Source organism: Oryzias melastigma, linkage group LG3, assembly GCF_002922805.2.
Source record: "Oryzias melastigma strain HK-1 linkage group LG3, ASM292280v2, whole genome shotgun sequence".
Taxonomy (NCBI): Eukaryota; Metazoa; Chordata; class Actinopteri; order Beloniformes; family Adrianichthyidae; genus Oryzias; species Oryzias melastigma.
The window spans coordinates 22721010-22740631 of NC_050514.1; the positions used below are offsets into that span (position 1 = coordinate 22721010).

General features: G+C 36.6%; 2 protein-coding genes across 3 annotated transcripts; both read left to right on the forward strand.

Annotated features, from left to right (window-relative positions):
• Positions 1-2041: 2041 nt before the first annotated feature.
• LOC112161274 lies at positions 2042-9579 on the forward strand. 2 transcript variants are annotated; one of them, XM_024296340.2, is made up of 9 exons: positions 2042-2553; positions 2641-2773; positions 2873-3015; positions 3104-3243; positions 3359-3524; positions 3929-4022; positions 4113-4182; positions 7927-8000; positions 8087-9579. In XM_024296340.2, exons 1-9 carry the CDS (start codon positions 2409-2411, stop codon positions 8964-8966), a joined length of 1845 nt encoding a protein of 614 aa, XP_024152108.1. In that variant the 5' UTR covers positions 2042-2408; the 3' UTR covers positions 8967-9579. The 2 variants fall into 2 exon arrangements, with proteins under 2 accessions (XP_024152108.1, XP_024152107.1); XM_024296339.2 differs by having other exon boundaries at positions 2044-2553; positions 2870-3015.
• Positions 9580-11855: 2276 nt separating this feature from the next.
• On the forward strand, positions 11856-19526 carry LOC112160914 (interferon regulatory factor 1). The gene is made up of 7 exons (XM_024295815.2): positions 11856-11999; positions 12122-12221; positions 16080-16259; positions 16350-16523; positions 16959-17011; positions 17193-17283; positions 18885-19526. The coding sequence occupies exons 1-7, from the start codon at positions 11910-11912 to the stop codon at positions 19004-19006; spliced, it is 810 nt and encodes a 269-aa protein (XP_024151583.1). The 5' UTR covers positions 11856-11909; the 3' UTR covers positions 19007-19526.
• Positions 19527-19622: the final 96 nt, after the last annotated feature.

Consider the following 19622-nt stretch of genomic DNA (forward strand, 5'->3'; position numbering starts at 1 on the left):
CCAGTTATACATGAAAACAACATACTTATGTTTTTTCAGCCATTTTTGGTTTCAGAAGTTCAGTCTTAATTTTTCAGATCATCATTACTAATTTTAATCACTTTTCCATTTTGACATGATTTCATAGCAATGCTTGATTTTTTTCAAATTATTATTTATCTTACTAAAAATTTATTTGGGACTTTGTGTTTTTGTCAACTCACTCATAATGACAAAAAATGTTCACTTTAAAATGCAATTTCTGTCATCAGTTGATCTTTTGTAAAAGTGTTGTAAAAACAAATACGCAGTGTTGTTTTCTTGGACAAGGTTTCTGCAGAACGGAATTTCTTCAGTAGAAATTCACCTGAGTTATGGGCGGGTCCATTGGCAGGGTTGGCATCCCATTTCCCTTTCCTTGCTTAAAAGTTGTTGTTTACACACTCTTCTGCTAGCTTACAACCCCTCGCACTCCCAACCTTAGATTACTGGAGGTTCAAAAAAAAAAAATGGCGAGCAACATCAGAGCTGTCCAGCCATAGTGTCGGAGTCAGATGCCAGTTTAGACGAGGAAAACAAGGACGCATATGGTTCTGTTTGCTAGTGAATGTATCAGAATGCAGCAGAGCAAAGGAGCTTGTGGCTCCAGATTCACAACAATTTGAAAACAGAAATGCTCAGAAGAGCAAGCTTCTTTAAAATCTACCCTAAGTCATGCACAAGAAACACCCAAAACACAATTTTTATTGTGTCTTTAACTGTTATGACGCAAGCAGTGTTCTCCGTAGGAATAAATTCCTCTTCTTCATCAAATAATCTGCTTTATGATTCTGAAATTGACTGCTAGAAAACCTACATTTTTTAGACTGCATTGAGCCAAGGGTGAAATTTGCTGGAGGGGATGTGAGTTTTTTCTTTGGAGCTCGGCTTGCCTCATAGTTCCAGTGAACGAAACTATAAATTCTTTAGCACAGCAAAATAATTTTTACATTTACATGTCCCTATATGTTAGGAAAATGATTGGGGATGGCTCGTTTCCTGTTCCAACATGAACATGCAACATAACCAGAAAAGTATGGATGACATCATTGGCGTGAAAGAACAAAAGTCCTGACCTTATAACTGAACATTATTGGGAAGGATTAAAGAAAAGATAACAATCCTCTCGTCTAAAATCAGCACCTGATCTCACAAATGTTCTTCGGAAGGAACAGATGAATAAACCTCCCAGTATTTATTTCCTATAGGAGCAGGTCAAAGTCATTCAAACAGTATGGAATGAGATTTCAAGTAACCCTGTAAAACCTACAGATAAGAAATGATGAAAAAAAAAATATATTAAGATGTTATTTAAATCCTTTGATGAAATCGACAAAGACCGTTGCAAAAGACTTTAAAAAAAAAAAAAAAAAGATATAGATCAGTTATGAAATGCTGGGTGATTTGGTCAGTTTTTGCATGCAACAATGATGAAAAATTATTGAGTGGGTATTCAGGAGAAAAAGTACTTTATTTTATCTCAAATTTGACCCACACATTTTTAACGAAATGTAACTGTCAAAAACAAATAATTAGCAATACAGTTTGCATTATTTTGATACAGAAAGCAGTTGTTTACATATATATATATATATATATTTATACAATAATAAATGAGTTATTCTCCCCATAACGTTTCGAAAATTAGCAAAACTTTTCCCTCTAGTAGTGTTTCTTGGGGGCAGCCATTTTGAAATAACCAAGAAAAGCGCCTCTACTGCCTCTGGTGTAACGATGATGAACTACAGGGCAGTAAACATGGAGGAAAGTTTGGCTCATGCTAAGGAAATATGGGTCTCAGAAATATGAGTAGGCTATTTGATAGGAATGGTTAGGGTTAAATTTCAATAAAAACAGATCAATGGTTAATTTGGCAAAATAAAATGTGTCAACAAATGTCTAATTAATGTTGCTAATTTGTTTGCTATTCTGGTTATTTCAGGTTTTGTATTAAACTGTTCTGTTAATATTTGGCAGAGATGGATAAACAACACCTCATAAAGTTACATGAGCCTGTCTGGCGTGTTCATTCTTGTGCTGGAATTTTTTCAGTCGGAATTCGCCGGAAAGTAAACAAGTTCTTTTTTTTTAACCTCTGTTATTGACAAACTTTTACATTTTTGCCACATAAATTGGCCCAACTTTGGTTTTTCTGAAGTAATCTCGGTTCCCTCGCGCTCTCTTCCGCGTGTGGACTGTGTTTACTGGAGTGAGCGCGCGCCTCTGACGAGAAGCGGACATGGACTCTCCCAGCGTGCGTTTCCAACTACTGACTTCACCCGAATGAGGAACACTCCTCAATGTGACGTGAGCTCAGCGCCTGTCTGTCGATCTCGAGGAAAACGGACTGCGTTTTTGATCAGAAGTTCGTTTTTTTTCTGTCCAAAAACATGAATCCGATTTGGAAACAGTTTTTCTACTTCCATGGATCCACACTTGTGGCACAGAGGAAAGGGAACGGTCTAAAGTCGTGTTCTGCGCCAATGCTGTTCTTTTTCCTGCTTCTCACAGGAGGATTTAGTCTCACTTTCGGTGGTAAGTAAAAACGCAGTTGTTTGAGGATATCTTTTCATAGAATTATTGGAAGAATCGCGTTCTTAATGCTGTGTTTGATCCTTGCAGAAGGAGACAATGACGGGGAGTTTAACTTTGACTGCACCAACGACTATGAACAGATGTTTTGTCATTTCAATCAAGAAAATGACTGTAACCACAACCTGACTTTGGTCCTGATTAACTCCATCGTGTCCTCTGAGTTAGTTTTTCTGTCTTCTTTAATAGAAAAGTGACTCGTTTCTGTTATTAAACATCCTGTAACTTGTTTTTTTTTTTTTTTACTTCTCCTCTGCAGTAGTAGTTGCACCTTCAAGCAGTGTGACCATAATCAGTGTTGCTGTTCTGTGAAGATGACTTTTATATGTGGAGAGATTCATAATGCAACTGTATGGAGAGGGAGTGAAAGAGTTGCATCCAAAAACATCAGTGTTGTGGACAGCTGTATGTTGGATTTTCTACAAAACCTTTAGATTTTTACTGTATTATTCTAAAGAAACTGCTGCATTACTTCTATTTTTTGTCTATTTAGTTGTACCCAAAACTCCTAAAATTGTCAATGTGACCGTAAACCATGGACATGTTGGTGTCAAGTGGAAGACAAACTTGGAAGGAGTGAGAGATGAGTTGACTGCCGTGGTGACCTACTACAAAAAAGAAGACCCAGAGAAGGTAGGATCAGATTCCCTGGAACCAATAAGCTGTTGCTTTTTTTTAAGGTGATCTAAAACTTTCACACACACACACACCAAAATAACATGTTTTCTTTGTATTTCCGTCCCCAAAGGAGGTCAGCATATCCTTAAAACCATCGACTGTTGATAAACACCAGTACTTCCAAATAAGTGAAGCAGATTTGTCACCAGGAGCAACGTATGTGGTCAGCGTTCGAAGTGTATGGGAATTGAACAACAGGTCCAGTGACAGCAGCGCCGGATGGGAATTCAAGACCTGTGAGTGTTCATTTTTGGTCATTTTTAGACTCAGAAGATTTAAAAAAAAATAGTTAAATTCCTACTCCGAAGAAACAAATATATGTAAAAAAAATCATAATGTTAACTCAACTTTAACTTGGTATTTAACCTTTTATAAGACAAGAAATGCAGCCAACAAATAGGAAATGAATGCACCTTGGGTATGACTCCATTAACTGGGATGAACAAACAAACAAGCATACAGTTGTTTACTTGGCTTTTACAAAGCACTGAGTGTTATAATCTCTTGGGTCATATTCATGCCTCTGGAAAACACAGCAAATGGATTCCTAATTGTTATCCATACTATTGTAATAACATAGTTTGGCCATTTACTTGTGAAAATTATGATTCTTTAATTGACCTTTTTTTTTCTTTTGCAGCCTCTTCCCCTTTTGCAAAGCTTGTTGTCATCATAGTCATCTTTAGTGCTCTTGCAATCTTCATGAGCGCTAGTGCCTGTATCATTTTTTCAAAGTAAGTCCTAAAAGTTTGAGCACAATACGGTCAAAACACCATGGATTTTGTTTCCTGGGATTTTTACCTCAAGGTTTAATTTGATTTCAGGTTTAAAACCAAGTGGTGGGACAAATATCCCGAACTCAAACTTCCCGGATTTCCTCTGATCAAGGAAAGGGTGAGGCATCGATATCGGTTCAGTGGTTTTTGTTATTCCCTGATATGTTATTTTCAGACATTCCATAAGAGAACTAGCCTCAAGTCACTAACTTATTTACTTAAATTTTTAACTCTGTTTATGTCACAACATTATTAATTATGTCTATAACCAAATTTTTACCTGTCACAATGGCAAACATTCATCTCCTTATGTTAAATTTTACACCTCTCAGTTTATTTGAATATTCAAAACAGTTTATAGTCAAAGCAATGTGCCACTTTTTTTTCAATGTATTGGAAATTTAAATGATGGCCCGTCACTGTCGGGGTTCTTATCTCAACAGGAACTTAGCTAGAATGCTCAATATTCTTAACTGTCATTCCGGATATTCAAAGTGACACCAGCTGCGTTTCCATGAACTATGAAATTGCCCAAATTGGATTTGCAATGATAAAGTCGTTTAGTGGAAACAGCATAATAAAAAAAAATGTTTTTATTCTTTCTTTCTTCTTCTTTATTTTCACCTTTATTCATTTTTTGTGTACACACTGACGAGGCAACACTTGCGCAATTGTCTCAGGCTATTTAATGACATGCCGTAATAATTGATCAAATTAAGTTAAAAACGTTATAAACGATAGAAGAGAAATGGCACGATAGACACTTTTCTATCACTCACCCAACATGTATCATCATATCGCCCAGTACTATATAGAGACTGTCAATTGTCTAGGTGCGCGGCATGTGCCCGGCGCTGCTGTGACATCATCCAAATGTTCCTTTGTTGTTCTTTAACGGAATAAACTTAAAACAATACTTGTTTTTTCAACATTTCTAGAATTTCGATAAAGTTTGGTGCATATGTGTAAAAAAAACGCAGCTACTATGTACATCTAAACGTCAAGGTGCTAAGCATGGGTGTGGCATATATTTTATGTAAAACGTTATTTCTGACCAAGAAAAAATACAATTCTGATATTAAGTGTTACATCAAGGAAAGAGATTTTAGTGACAAATAGGAAGTACCAAACAGGAAGTATCTGCTGGATGCAAGAAAGCCAAAGTTCCATTGAGAAATAGACAGTTCTTACTCAGACATTTTATCTGTCAGAGTAACCATTCTAGCTCTGATACATTATTCCTAATACGTTCCTTCTAAGCCAAAACATTTTTTTGAGATAGTTTTTCTTTATCGCAAGTTATTCAAGCTGTAAATTGACCAATCAGATGCCTCAGTAAAAACATGTGGCGTCCGCTGGCCCCACCTCCAACATTTGATTGACAGATTCTCCTGAGTTTGCTCTCAGTGGGAGGGGTTTGGACTCTAAACAAGCCGGAACAAGCTTACTCATGATTGGCGACAGTATTTCCTCAAAAAACGTGACTCAGACCGCCTCAGACTAATCACTGTCGACAAGTTGCAATATGGCGGTAGAAATATCAGGAAGTGACAGCAAAGGCTCTGGCCTGATTTCGCGAGGGTTGGAGGTAAGGCATTTCCTATGGGTGATGTCAACACTTGCTTTGTCCAGTTCTTAATTATAGTCTATGGTGCCAAAAGAGAGTGGAAGGCCATTACAGATGAAAGGATCAAAAATATTATTATCATCATACAGTTTTATTATCGTTATTAATTTTAAAACAATTGTTCTTTTAGCTGAGGTGCTATTACTAATGCTTAAAAAAGATTGTTTTGATGTTTCTTAATGTTTTGTCAATATTGATACTAAAGTTGACTCAAAAATTTGGCAAGGCAAATTTTTGTGCTTGAGGGAGCTATTGCCCCAGCACCCCAAGAGTTCAGGTTTAGTGACTACTTATAGTGTTTTCTAAAGTAATAGATTCACTGAGCTGCCAACACGTTATTTGAAAAAGTATCTCCCCAGAGGACAATTTCTGATTTTCACTTGTAATATTTTTTAAAGACCCTCTCTAATAGCATTCCCAGTGGTCTTTTGGTAAAATTGTGCTGCTTTTTTGTCAAAATAAAAAAAAACCCTGTGACATTTTCTTAGAAATAGTTTCTTCAGAGCGATAGGAGTTCATCAAAAATTCGGCTCTGAATTGTGGTGTTGGCACACAGCAACTCTGCCCCCTCTTTCTGTCATCTTTCTCTTTACACGCTTGGCTGCTAGCTTTACAGACCCTCATACTCCCCAAAATAATATTAACAAAAATGACAAGAAATAATAGAGCAGCAGTTTTTAGATGTACGTGGAACCATCAGAATGGCAAGGAGCTTGTGGCTGGTATATATTCTACGTCACAAAAACACTCTTTTAAAAATTACATTTTTTTTTCTGCTCTTGATTCACAATGGTTGAAAAAAAAAATAAGATTATTTTCTGTATATATTCCCTCCATCATCAGAAAGTGCCACAAGAACATGTTGAAAACATGATTTTTACCAGAGTGGGTCTTTAAAAGCTTCAATCAATTGACTCCACCCTTTTTAAACTAATTCCGAGGCTGCTGTGCCTGTATAGAGTCATTGTAAAACCTTCTTATTCGCTTCCTTCTGTATCACTCTTATCTTTTTTTCCTCTTGTCAGAATACATATCATCAGCCTATTCTCTTAAAGTCATTTGAAAAAAGCCTCATCTGTTCATATTCTTTTGTTTTCTCAGTCGGTCCTCAGTCTTCCGTTGCAGCAGCTTAATTAAATTTGAACAATTAAGTTGTCAGAGCCGCTGTTTCCTCCTTGTCAACACTCATGCAGTTCTCTTCCTTCATCACTGGAATTGTTCCCCTACCACTCCCATCCTCAAGGTTCCTGGTGTAGATCCCTACAATCTCAGCAATTTTTGTTTCTCCACAATCTACTTTTCTCTAAGACTTTTTTTTTTTTTAAATAGTGACCTTTTTCGGTCTGGTTTTTACTCTCTTTTCTTTACTGAGGATGACCTCCTTCTGACAGCTGATTCTAGCCTCTCATCCTTCTTGATCTGAGGGGAGTTTTGATAGTATTTCATCCTCCCATCTTCTTGGACAGGCCAGCTCTCAGTATTGCTCATACATTCCTTTCCTGTTTCAAATCTTACCCCACTTTGTCACACTCAATATTTTAAGGTACAATCATTTACTTCCGGCACACTCAGTCATGCTCCGGGGTTTAGTCTTCGGGCCAGTGCTTTTCACCACCTGGCTTGTCCCTCTTGGCTATGCTTTCAGGAGATATCACTTTCATTTTTATTGTTACGTAGGTATCACTTAGATCTACATCCCCACCCTAACATTGCTGCCGTCTTCCTTAAACATCACCAACTGCTTCCTATAAAACCAAACTGGTTCATTTGTACTTTTCTTCAATTATATAGTGAACTGAAATGGCAATTCTAGCTTCCTCCCACAGTCTTAAAAACATTTTTCATAGGTGAATTTAATTTAATCATTTCTCTAAGTCGTGCCTAGTTGTGTGAGTATGTGGTCCTGCAACACACTGGTTCAAGGTGTATCTTGCCTTCACCCAACAGTACCTGGGTTGGCTCAAGCAACCCTGTGAGCCCAAAAGGGATACAGTCCACATCAGACCCCATTCTGGATCAAAGTCCCGTAATACGTGTCTCATAAACAACACATATTACAGCACTGTTATTATTAGTAGGAGAAGTTGTGGTAGCAGTATGAAGTTGAGACAGCTTGGTTATTTTTGATTACAACATAAAATAGTGTAGCAACTGTTCGAAATGGTGGTAAAATTCATCTAAAAAGCATTTTCTCTCATCATTGTTTGACATCTTTCACAAATGTTCCTCTTTTAGATTTTGGTGCCTTCGGATCCCATAAGTCTGCCAGTATCTGTGGAGCCCCTCAGTTTGGATGACGGCAAACAGTTGTGAGTAGGACTCCTCTACACCCCGTTAGCCCTGTATGTACTTTGCCAAAATAGCTGGATGAGTAACATCTGCTTATTCTTTTAAGGCCAAAACTGCAGTTTCCAGGCAGTGAAGAAAGTGACGAGAGCAGCCAAGACAGCAGTGGAATCAGTGACTGCTCCTCACAGCCAAGTTATGCGGAAACTGTTCAGCGTGATATTAAAGCTATACGACATGAGGCCTTGGAACAACTCTTTGCCAATTTTGGAACTGTAGACTTATTGATTGATCCCATTACTATTCCTAAGAGGGATGTTAGTAGAGTCTCTGGTTCCGACTGTCCATGTGTTGTAAATGTAAATGATAGTTCTGGATCATCTGGTGTAATCAATCCTACCTATTTTCCCGGTGGTACTGGAAGTCCTGATCAGTTCATGCCAGTCCACCCTCGAGTCCTAGAGTGTGACTCTTCATATCATACTTCAAAGTCTGATACTATGACCAATACCGGTCCGTCTTGCCTTTTTCCTGGCCAACAAGATATCATATCACCTATATCAATAGATATGTCATATCAGTGCACTACTGGTTCACAAAAAATGCTAATCATTGAGGATTACAGCCCATTGTCCCCCTCTAGTGGGACTTGCACAACACCGTCTTATGACCCTGAATCTAGAGACAATGCTGAGCCAGAAAGCCCAGAGGTGCCTGAGGGCACAGCAACACTGGCTAGCAATCTGGAAATTCTGCGCAACTTCCTGAAGGGGGGAAATTTCTTCCAGCCTGTCCAGAGGCAAGCGGAGGAGTCAAATTCAGAGACATTGAAGAGCTTGAACCCCCAAACGGCTGGTTCTGGATTCTTCGTTCCAGATTTGATTAGTAAGAATCAACCCGAGCTCCAAATGCCTTTCCTTTGGTCGCCTCCACAGTCTGGAAACACGCCAGTACGAATTTTCACAGAGAGTGGCTATAAACAATTGTAGCCTTTAACTTTGTTCTTCAGTGTAAGTCCAGATAAAGTAAAGTTTCCAGTCCACAAAAGATCACGCATTATTTCTGTATTGCTCCAGAAAAGTTACTAATGTTCTGTATTTGTTGTTTCAACGCTGTACATGCTAAAGATATGTTGCTGGAAATGGTTTCAATGTAGATATTTTATGGTTGCTGTTATGTAAATACCTAAAAATATGTTTTATCTGTGAGCTTTTTAAACTGGTGAAGCTGGAGACAAAATAGTCCTGTGCCTCCTTCCCACTGTTTCCTAAAGCATTAACAGAAGGAGGTATGAGTTTGTCTTTAGAACCTTTTGGGGAAAGCAGCACAACTAGAATCATGGAGTTCTGTGTCAGACTAGAGCAACACAGACAGACGTGCTGCTCTTGTGAAATTACTTCCTCATTGCTTTTTTCACTGGAGCTGTTTACACATTTCCAAAGAATTATGCGTCAACCTCAACCGCCATTTTTTCCCTATCATAACAAAGATGGTTAGAAACTGAGATAGTACATGTAAATGACTGAATGTTGCAATAAAGCTTGTCACTTATAAAAAAAAAAGAAAGAAAAAGGCTTTGAATAAAGGTGAAAATTTTCTTGAGTTTTTTGTTTTTTTTACTTGTAGTTGAAGCAGTTGTAATACTGGCGACATAAACAAAAAGATTTGTAGCAAATGTAAGTCAGTACATACTATGTATTTCCTTAATAGCAACAAAATGTAATTTTCCAAAACAGTAAAACAAAAAAATCACAGATACAAATGAAAACAATATATAAATATTCAATTTTTTCTTTTGTAACTATCAATTTATCATACCATTTCAGGGTCTCAGTGTTGCTTGAGCCTATCCTGCATGTTGGGACAGGCTCATCAGTTTGTCACAGGACACACATAACCACATCAACTCCTAGGGAATATTTAGAGTCACCAAACAACCTAATAAACACGTTTTTGGACATAGAAAGCCACATGTGTATAGGGAAGAACATGCACATTATACGCAGAAAGACTCTTGCAGGGATTTGAACCAACACCAAAAGCTTTAACCGCTACACCACCATGCAGCATGATTTTCTTTTCTTTTTTTATCCATAATGTAAATAAAATATAGATATACAGCGCTTTTCTGCCTTGATTAAAGTCCCATTCACCCACGCACACACACGCGAGCACGTTCAGACTGGAGGGTTGGCTCCGCTGCCAACCTGTAACCACCAGGTTACAGTCACAAACAAACACTTCAAGCATTTGGCTGAGACTCAAATCCTTGAAGTTTTGGGTTTCCAAAAAGTGTTCAGTCCAGTTTTTTCACAGAGCTATCATCTGTCTGTCCTGTTGTGGGGGAGTAGTCATTTTAACCTGATTCGGTTAATTTGCATTGTTTTAGTCTTTCTGGTGCACATGGGTCTCAAGTTCTCTTTTTTTTAAACCTGTTTTGAAACTAAAAAGTCCATATTTTAATATTTATCGACTAAACTGTAAATAGCTGATGAATTGTCTGTACTGTACTTTCCTGTCTTGTAATCATTATCACTGTCTTTTGCCCCTCATCAAATAGTATAATACTTTATAATACAATACATGTTGATTTTATTTAGAAAGTAGCTTAAAATTAATACAGGGATCATAAAATGCATTACAAAGCTGAGAACGTGTAATTGTTGAGGGATAAATTACTTTTAGGCCGCACATATGAATAATCAGTAATGTATCCTAGTATTGAAGCATCATACACACGCACACATACAGTTCATAGGGTAATTTAGAGCCACCAGTCAACATATTCAGCATTTTGTTTTTAATTGCGGTCAAAAGATTGGAGGCAACCCACACATCAAACGGAAGAAACTCCCAAAAGAGGGAACTGAACCAGGATCTTCTAGTTTGGTGACAGTGATGATATTGGGTATCAGGTTAAAAGACTTAAGGGTTTTTCTGTTATTTTTAAACTTTTAAATTCATTGACAATTTTATATTTGTGTGTAAAGCACAGACTATAACTCAGAAACAGTAGCTTTTATGCATCATCCATCCATAGATCAGTGACTAAACAAGGGCCTACAAAAACTAGCATTGTTTCACAAAAACATACTAGAAATTATAAAAAAAATTTGATTTAGTATTGTTTCTTTGATTAAGTGAATAAATCAAAGTTTTCAATTTGATTAAAAGACAAGTCATGGTTAGTATATTTATTTTACTTCAACAGCCAAAGAGAGAAATTATTTTAGTCATTTTTTTGTCAAAAGTTAAATCCACACAAAACGACAGACTATAGAAAATTATTGTTCTGAGTACTTTTTAAAAAAAAATCCAAAGTTCTCATAGTCTCTCGACAGAACTCGTGATGTAATGTAATATGAATCAGCGGGGCTCACAAATGGATCTCCAGTCGTCTACTATTGCCCTGTAACAAGTGAATACATCCTAAAAATGCTTTGAAGAATATTTGAAGCTGGAAGCATAATGTAGTCTGATCGCAAAAACTCAACACGTCAAGTCAATGTCAATGTCAAGTTTCTGGGTGAGAAAACAGATTCAACTAAATAGTCTGAAACTCACTGGTCACACAGGCACAGCAGCCCACACAGAAACGTGTGCAAAACAAAACTAATCAAACAAAAAGAACCACAAGAAAACTTGGCACTGTCTTTAAAAGGTATAGTTGTTACCTGCCAACGCACATCACATGCTTAAACAACCCCCCCCCCATCTGCTCAAACTACTCCATCAGCTTCACGCATGGATAGAAATACACACCTTTCTCCAACAGGAGGAGCTTGAGCTGGAGGAGGAGTTAAGCTCTCTGATCCACAGCGATGTCTTGAAAACTCTGATTTAATGTGAGTCCAGGTGATCTTTCAGTTATTGCTGAAGCAGCATCAGAGGAACTCCCACCTTTACGCGCACCTGAAGCTCAATCGGCAAGCATGCAGCAACAGGGGCGGCTGAAGCTGAGGCCATGGCTGGAGGAGCAGATTCAGTCTGGGAGGTACCCGGGGGTCAGCTGGCTGGACAAGGTGGGTACCTCAATTATACCTTTAATTGACACAACCGGTCTCACTCATGAGAATGATCCATTCCTGAAAGCTATATGTAGAGTGGAACATAAATGACAGAAAAGCATCATTGTCTCTTGCAGTCTGCATACATCTTCCAAATTCCATGGAAGCATGCGGCTCGCCATGGCTGGAGCATCGACAGGGATGCTACGCTCTTCAGGAGTTGGGCCATGCACACAGGTAAAAGCACAAACCCACCTGTTTTCTGTTGCACATCCTGCAGCAAATGAATGATGCTGCGATGAAGACCGTGTAGGAAAAACGTTTATAATCAAACGTAAAGGGTTTGTTTTTATCAGGACGTTTCTTGGATGTTATAAAGAGTTTCATCACAACAAAATCTTCGTGACCATCTAGATTTATTGTATTTGTGTGATTTATTTCTAGTAAAGTAAAAGTCTTAAAGAACAAAAAAAAAAAAAAGAAAGGTTTGGGATGACATCAACAACCCCATAAAATAATCTTTGAGGAATTTTCTTACTTATTTGCAATTTTAGAGACAAGCTTCTCAGATAAAAGAGATATCCAGAGCCACCCGGCTGTTTATCTTTTTGGAAGGCCTTTTCCTGCCGACAGTTGATTCCTCTGGCGAGTGCTTTATTTTTTCATTGAAGTGCCATGGCTGTATGATTTGCATTTCTCGATCTACCACATTCTTGACATCAAACCACCTTCCTGCTAAATGATAACGCCATGTTAAGTTCAAATAGAACAAGTTTAAACAAGTGAGGCGAACACAACCAATCCACTTTTAAAAGCTCAGCAGGTTTTATAAACACTAGGGGGGCAATCTTCGGAGGGTCATGCTACGACAGCTCAGCCTCTCAGACTGCAGCGTCACACAGATCTGTCAGTTCCCACCAATTACTCTTCTCTTAAGTGAGCGCAACATCCATAAATCTTAAAACACTTGTTCTCCTTCATCAGAGAGTGTGTGCGACATAAAAAAACTGTCCATTCTGTCCTTCTGTCTTGGGAAAGTCATGGCTTGTGATTGCAGAGTTGTATCATATGATGGGAAAGCTTCAGTTCACTTGCTGTGAGTGTCCATGGGGATCGAATTGCTGTCAAGGTACAACTCTACAGCTGTGTGTGCAGGCGTTCAGAGAAAAACTTTAGAGGATATGTGATCATAAAAATTACGAAAAATTAATATTTAGTGATTTTCACAAACTTAAAATTAGCAGAAAAAAAATGTATAGACTTTGTGGATTTTGTCCCAGAAAGCTGTCGTCTGTCTCGTCCTGCCTTTGTCAGATGTAAATGAGCCGTAGATCTTACAGCTCCAGTGATTTATGTGACTCGCTTGGTAATGATTACCTATAGACAGGCTGAGAGTCGTGAACTTGAGAAAGGACTCAACACACAGGATGCTCTTACATGACACTCAACATCATGATGCATTCTGTCAGCTCATGACATTAACTATGAATCCATTTTAGCAAGATTTCCTAAGAGTGACCAGACACTTTTATATCACAAACCTAAAAGGAAGCATGTGTTTGAAAATTGCTTATCAAAGCAAACGTATTCACTAAAATAAATAATCCTTTTAAAAAATTCTGATCAAAGTGACATTATAATAAAGGCATAAGTGATCAACTTCAATTCACCTTTAAAATCTACTAAAAACAAAAGTTAAAATGATTTTCTTCCCTAAGGTTTTCCATCGTTTCTCAAAATGACAGTAATCCGTCATTGATAGTGTGGCAAAACTGGTTCCATATATCATTAGAAAATGAGTTTTGACATCTTGACTGAGTCTTTAATTTGCTTGTATTTAAAAGAACTGAAGACACGTACTAACTTAAACAAAAAAGGTTTTCTTCTATTGTCGTGATGGTGTGTCCAAAATCTTTAAAAGTCAAACTAGAAAAATTTATTATTTTTTGGGAAAATCAAAACCAAAAATATCAGTATTTCATAATTTTTCAGACACTTAAAAAAAAAAGATAAAATCTTCTCCCAAATTCACATTTAAACTTCATTTTTTAAATTTACTGTATATAAGAACCCTCTTATTGTGTTTGTTTCAAAACAACAACATTAATGAGTTTTTATTGCATGTGTTTGTGACACCAAATAAACTAAGCAGGAGTCACAAAGAGGAAAAAAACTTTAAAGCTTTTTTTTTTTGATTTTTTTTTTTCCATTTCTAAATGGGTTAATCTAACAAAACAAAAGGATCGATTTTCCTCCTTTTACTTCTCTCATGCAATTAGAAACACATCCATCCAGAGAAAGTTCTGCGACACAACTAAATGTCTTGTTAAACAAAACAAATGTAAAGCCTTCAGTCTCTGGCACATTCCTGTCTTATGAATTTACACTTGAGGGTCAAAAACATTCAGTTTGGATGGTTTGAAAAGGCACGACAAGTAGTCAGAGTTTCCCCATCCCTAGGCAGTCATGGCTGACATTCCTTTAGCCATACTGAAACCCCGAACAGGACGAGGCGGTTATAAAAACTTGATTGACAGGAATATACTGTATATGTATAGATACAGGTGTTAAAAAGTTAAGGGGAAAAGAAAGTTACCCCTTCAATGAACTTCCTTTAAATATCTTATTGTTATTTCAAGAAAGTTAATTTGTTTTGCTTACACAAACTAATTGAGAAATAACCAACATTTGCTCATTTATTTTCTCACTTTTTAAAAAATATTTTTGATAACTTTAGTTTTATTGACTTATTGTTCAAATCAAAAACTTGCAAAAACTTTGAATAAGATTGGTAAATGTTCAACTTACTTTACTTGTGTTCTTTATTATTGTTTTTCACTTGTTTAAACATCTTGTCACTGCTCTTGTTTACTGGGAGTGTAACAGTTCATTTATATCATATCATAATTTCTGGTTGCTGATACGATTTATAGTCAATTTTGGTTTATTTGGAATGATCTGATTTGATCTGATTCACCGAGCTGAAATCAATCCAGGACATTCTTATCTAAAAATTCAACCAGTGAGACTCAGAGATAAATACCTGAACAGTGCAGGGGAAGTTTTCCTGATTCCTCATATTTCTTGCCAGATAATAAAGTGCAAATATATGTACAAGTAAACAAATCCATTCACGTTTTAATTTAATAAAATTCAGCCCACTGTTTTTTTTTCACATCAATAGAATAGAAACTGAATATTTCTACCACACTGTATGGTCACAAAATTGAAATGCTAAATTCAAAATTTTTTCCATACATTGAACTTATTATTTAAAAAAAGTGCATTTTGTGGTACAAGCACCAAATTTGGCCACAAGAAAATTCAAAATACTATATAAAGAGAATTTAGAATAGCATGTACTACATATATAATAGTATTCTGCAGGTCCTCAAGTTTAAAGACAGCACTTTCTACATGAACAGTCCACATTTTTGAGACTGGGGTAATTGAACATTTTATATCAACTTTTACAAATGGTTGCCATTTTGAAGTTTTCTTACGCGCTTTTCAGAAAGAGGGGATCCTAATGTAAATTCATATCAAATTTGGTACTTGTACCACAAAATGCGCAATTTATCTAAAATATCACGACATAACCATCTCCACTATTGCCATGACACATGATTATTGACAAATGTCTGTAATATATACTTGAAACAAGCCTTAACCCTTCAACACAGGAGTTTCAGTGTTTATGTTCTTTGATTTATAGTAATTTTCTTTTAATTGTTAACATGATCCATGTACAGTAATTCCAACAGATTCTGAAGGAGAAAGTTGCTTTTCTTCTTCAGAATCTACTGGAATTAGGTCAGTCACGTTTAATGGCTGAAAAGTTCCGATATGTTAAAGAATTTGTGTTTCGCCTCAGGTTCTAAAGGTCATACTAACGACCTAATGGTTCCTCATGCTTTGGTAGTTATGTGAAGATATCTGCACTTTGTAGTTACTTACATACTTTCAGGTAATATCTCTACAACTTACACCAAACAATCTTGATAAGAAAGCAGACTGTGCTATTTGCTTTGCAGGTCAAATGTATTTGAGTAAAAACAGTGTGATGATGTTGGTCAATTTGATTCTTTGTTTCAGGGCGGTACCGTCCGGGCAAAGACAAGCCTGATCCTAAGACATGGAAAGCAAATTTTCGCTGTGCTTTAAACTCCTTGCCTGATGTGTGTGAGCTGCGTGAGCACAGCAAAAAGAGAGGCAGCAATGCTTACAAAGTCTACAGGATGCTGCCCCGCTCTCAAACACAGAGGCGCAAAAGAGGTAAGAAAAACAATCAAACATTTTTCCAAACAATGACATTTTACTGTTACACCTCATGTCACCTTGTTCTTGTTTTTTTCCCCCCGGCAGGGTTGCGTTTGTTCAGCAAAACCAGAGAAAGACATACCAGTTTAGAAGATAGCAGACACGATGACACATGCATGACACCAACCTGGCAACCCACAGCAACAGGACCCATTTCAGATGCAACGCAGGAGGTGGAAACAGCTGCACAAAACACCCTCATCAACACTCATCCATACGGTGAGACTGACTTCCATTTAGCTGCTTTTCTTCAGTTATGGAAGTTATTAATTAATTACAAAAGATATGATTGAATTACTTATTAAGTGATGTTTTAATTAATGAATTAATGTTTTCTTTAATTGAAAAAAATAAGTGCCAATATTTTAATTTGTATAAACTTGTTTTTACCATATTGCCTCTCATCTAAAAGTGAACCACTTTGTTGTACTTTACTATTTTATTCTGTTCTATTTCTGCAGATAATGTTAACAAAGTCACTCAAAAGTAACACTTGAGTCATGTAACACATTACAATACTGAAGAACTAATACTGTAAATTAAGGGAATAGTTTAAGTTAAAAAAAACATAACTGATAGCTTAGAAATGAATTGTAAATTGCTGCTATTCTTGATGATAAAAATAAAAAAAGTTTTTTTTTTTTCATTGTGCAGAGATGTGGGAGCCCAAACAAGAGAACCAGGAACAGAGTGAGGCTGTCTTTAAGGTACTTTTACTCAACTTCTGCAAATCCTGGTTATGCAACCTAAATGATCTCGCCACCTAAACAAAAATCAAAAGTTAAATAAATGCAACAATTTTGATCAATTTTGGTTTCCATGCTAAGAAATCCTTACCATAATTTTCTGTTTAGCCATTCGAGTAATTCTGTGTTTTCCTCGCTGCAGCTAATGGAACACTTCACCACCCAAGATCTCTGGAACCAGACTGGGGAACAGAAAGGATGGAGACAGCACAATATTTGGAACCAGTGGCCATGTATGACACAATATTTTGTACCATCTCGTGCTCGCCTTTGCTGAGTTCAGATATCTGCAAAAATTGCTTAGGTGGCAAATGTAGACAGAAAAGCAGACTTAACTGTCAGAAATGATTAATGTTCCATTGTATTTAGCTGTAACTCAATGTTAAAAATCAACACTTGCTCTTGTAAAATCCAAAAATGTTTTTCCAGTACACCAAAGAGCAAATACAGAAAAGGAACCATACACCTCACTCATTATGAAAAAAAAAAAAAATCCTTCATTGTTACATTTTTCAAACCATATCAGCTTTCCTCTTCTGTCTGATTGTTTTTACAACCAAGCAACAAACAGCCAGTGGGCAAAATTAGCCTTCAAACTATTTACTTTCGCTATAACTTCTGTCTCACCTGAAGAAGGAAGACTGCCTATGCGTGGGAGGGCAAACGGTGGCGGGGATAGAGTATTCAGGAAGTCAGAAAAAGTGAAACTTATGGAATGAGGATAAAGAGGCAGTGTAAAACACCTACAAGGCCATTTGTGGTTGTCGTTTTTTTTTTCTGCAATCTTTTGTGCAATCTCTTCCTCTTGGCCTTTTTAACCTGAGGCAGGTTTAAGAACGAAAGTGACTAGAGTCGGGTCATAAGAGTTTTTTACACAAGCAAGTCAGACCCCAAATGACAGATAGACACAGGCTAGCAACACACATTTTCTTATGTTAATTCTCTATTTTCCATTACATAATTTAATTTTAAAATCCACACAGCCAATGCCAAAATCATATACTTTTGGAACATGTTTATGTTATTTTTAACTAAAAAGTATCATGTGGTTATTTATTTATTTAATTTTTTATTTAGTTATTTTTTACTTTTATTTATGAGAAAGAGCAAAGAAAATCGGTTTTAAAGAGGCTCTGTGCTCCTTAAGGCCTATTGTGTTCATATTTTTGTCATTTAAATTTTTGTTTTGTGCAGGTTTTTGTCAGAAAGGAAAAATGTGATTCATGTTTTAATAAAGAAATATGCTAAAAAAAGTTAGAAATATATTTTTCCCCAAACTGTTTACAGCAGAATTAGTTAAATTTTCTTCAAGTTTGACCCTTTTCACCTTTTCACTAAGCTTTGTTGGATATTTAATTGTCACACCAGATGCAAAGGATTTCGTTGCATCCTACTCTTATTATTGAAATTACTTTCTGATTTTTTTTTTTTAGTTTACATTTTTTCTTGACTTGTTTCCTTATTCTTTTGTATCTTAAGCCATTTGTTTCACTTTTTCAACTTTCTCTGAACTCACAAAACAAGGAAATTCTCTAGAAAATATTTACATACAGCCAAACATAACCCATTATTTTCAACTATTGCTCATTTTCAATGAGATTTATAACTTTTGGGAGAGTTAGTTGAAGCTTCTACTTACTTCTGTCAGGTAGCAATGCACAGAGCCTAAATAATCCTTTACTACAGACAGTAAAGGGCTGTAAGTTTTGGTTCTTTTGTGAAAAGATGGCTGTTCAAAAGTTTTATGACAGACTTCTATCAACTTAAAGTTTTTCATTTGGTAGATATCATAGATAACAATATTCATTTTAGTTTGTGATTCTGTATTCCACAGGTGCTACTGTTGATGAAAACCCTTACCCTCACTACATGGAGAACTGCAGTGATCTGTTTGGACCAAACTACATGAAGGAACTGTCTGACTGGTCCACACATCATTTAACACCAATGCCATAGCCATGAGCCCAAAAGCCGTCCTCCCTCCAGTTGTGTTTACAAGCTATTTTATTATTTTATTTTCTTTTACAAAGATTATGCTATGTATCCCGTCATTCAGGGAAGCTTTAAGACAAAAAAAAAATAAAAAAATAAGTAGCACTAAAGCCAGAGGGCAACGATGCTGCCCTGTCAGTCAACTACAATTCTAAGCATGCCGGGATGGAGATCTTGTTGCAAGCCAAGCCTCGTAGCGGTTGTCATCTCTTGTTCTAGCTATGATTCGGCGCCTCAAGCTCACCAGAGGGACTCCAAGCTCAAACCAAAGCTTTCCGAGTAAACAGATCTCATTTCAGCTTCATGCGGGCTCATCTTTCTGTGGCTTTTTCAAAATGTTTTACCAGTATGTTGAAGTGCAGAGCAAAGAAGCAGAAAACACAACAATTTGTATATTTATGTTCATGAATGGAGCTCGGAAATACTTTTGTTTCTATAAGTAAAAAAGTGAATTAACATACATTTTAGTGTATAAATTGCATTGTGTAATTAGAGAATCAAGAATAAGAATTAAGATTAAATGCATTTTTTATGACTTTTTTGTACTTTTTGTTTGATCTCTGAGCTTTCTGTAGACTTT

Coding starts and splice junctions, on each gene's coding strand:
- LOC112161274 (XM_024296339.2), top strand. CDS start 2,409: ATGAATCCGATTTGGAAACAGTTTTTCTACTTCCATGGATCCACACTT. Junction 4,023..4,112: donor GCCTGTATCATTTTTTCAAA/GTAAGTCCTAAA, acceptor ATTTGATTTCAG/GTTTAAAACCAAGTGGTGGG. Junction 4,183..7,926: donor TTCCTCTGATCAAGGAAAGG/GTGAGGCATCGA, acceptor TTCCTCTTTTAG/ATTTTGGTGCCTTCGGATCC.
- LOC112160914 (XM_024295815.2), top strand. CDS start 11,910: ATGCAGCAACAGGGGCGGCTGAAGCTGAGGCCATGGCTGGAGGAGCAG. Junction 17,012..17,192: donor AGAGTGAGGCTGTCTTTAAG/GTACTTTTACTC, acceptor TCCTCGCTGCAG/CTAATGGAACACTTCACCAC. Junction 17,284..18,884: donor TATTTGGAACCAGTGGCCAT/GTATGACACAAT, acceptor TGTATTCCACAG/GTGCTACTGTTGATGAAAAC.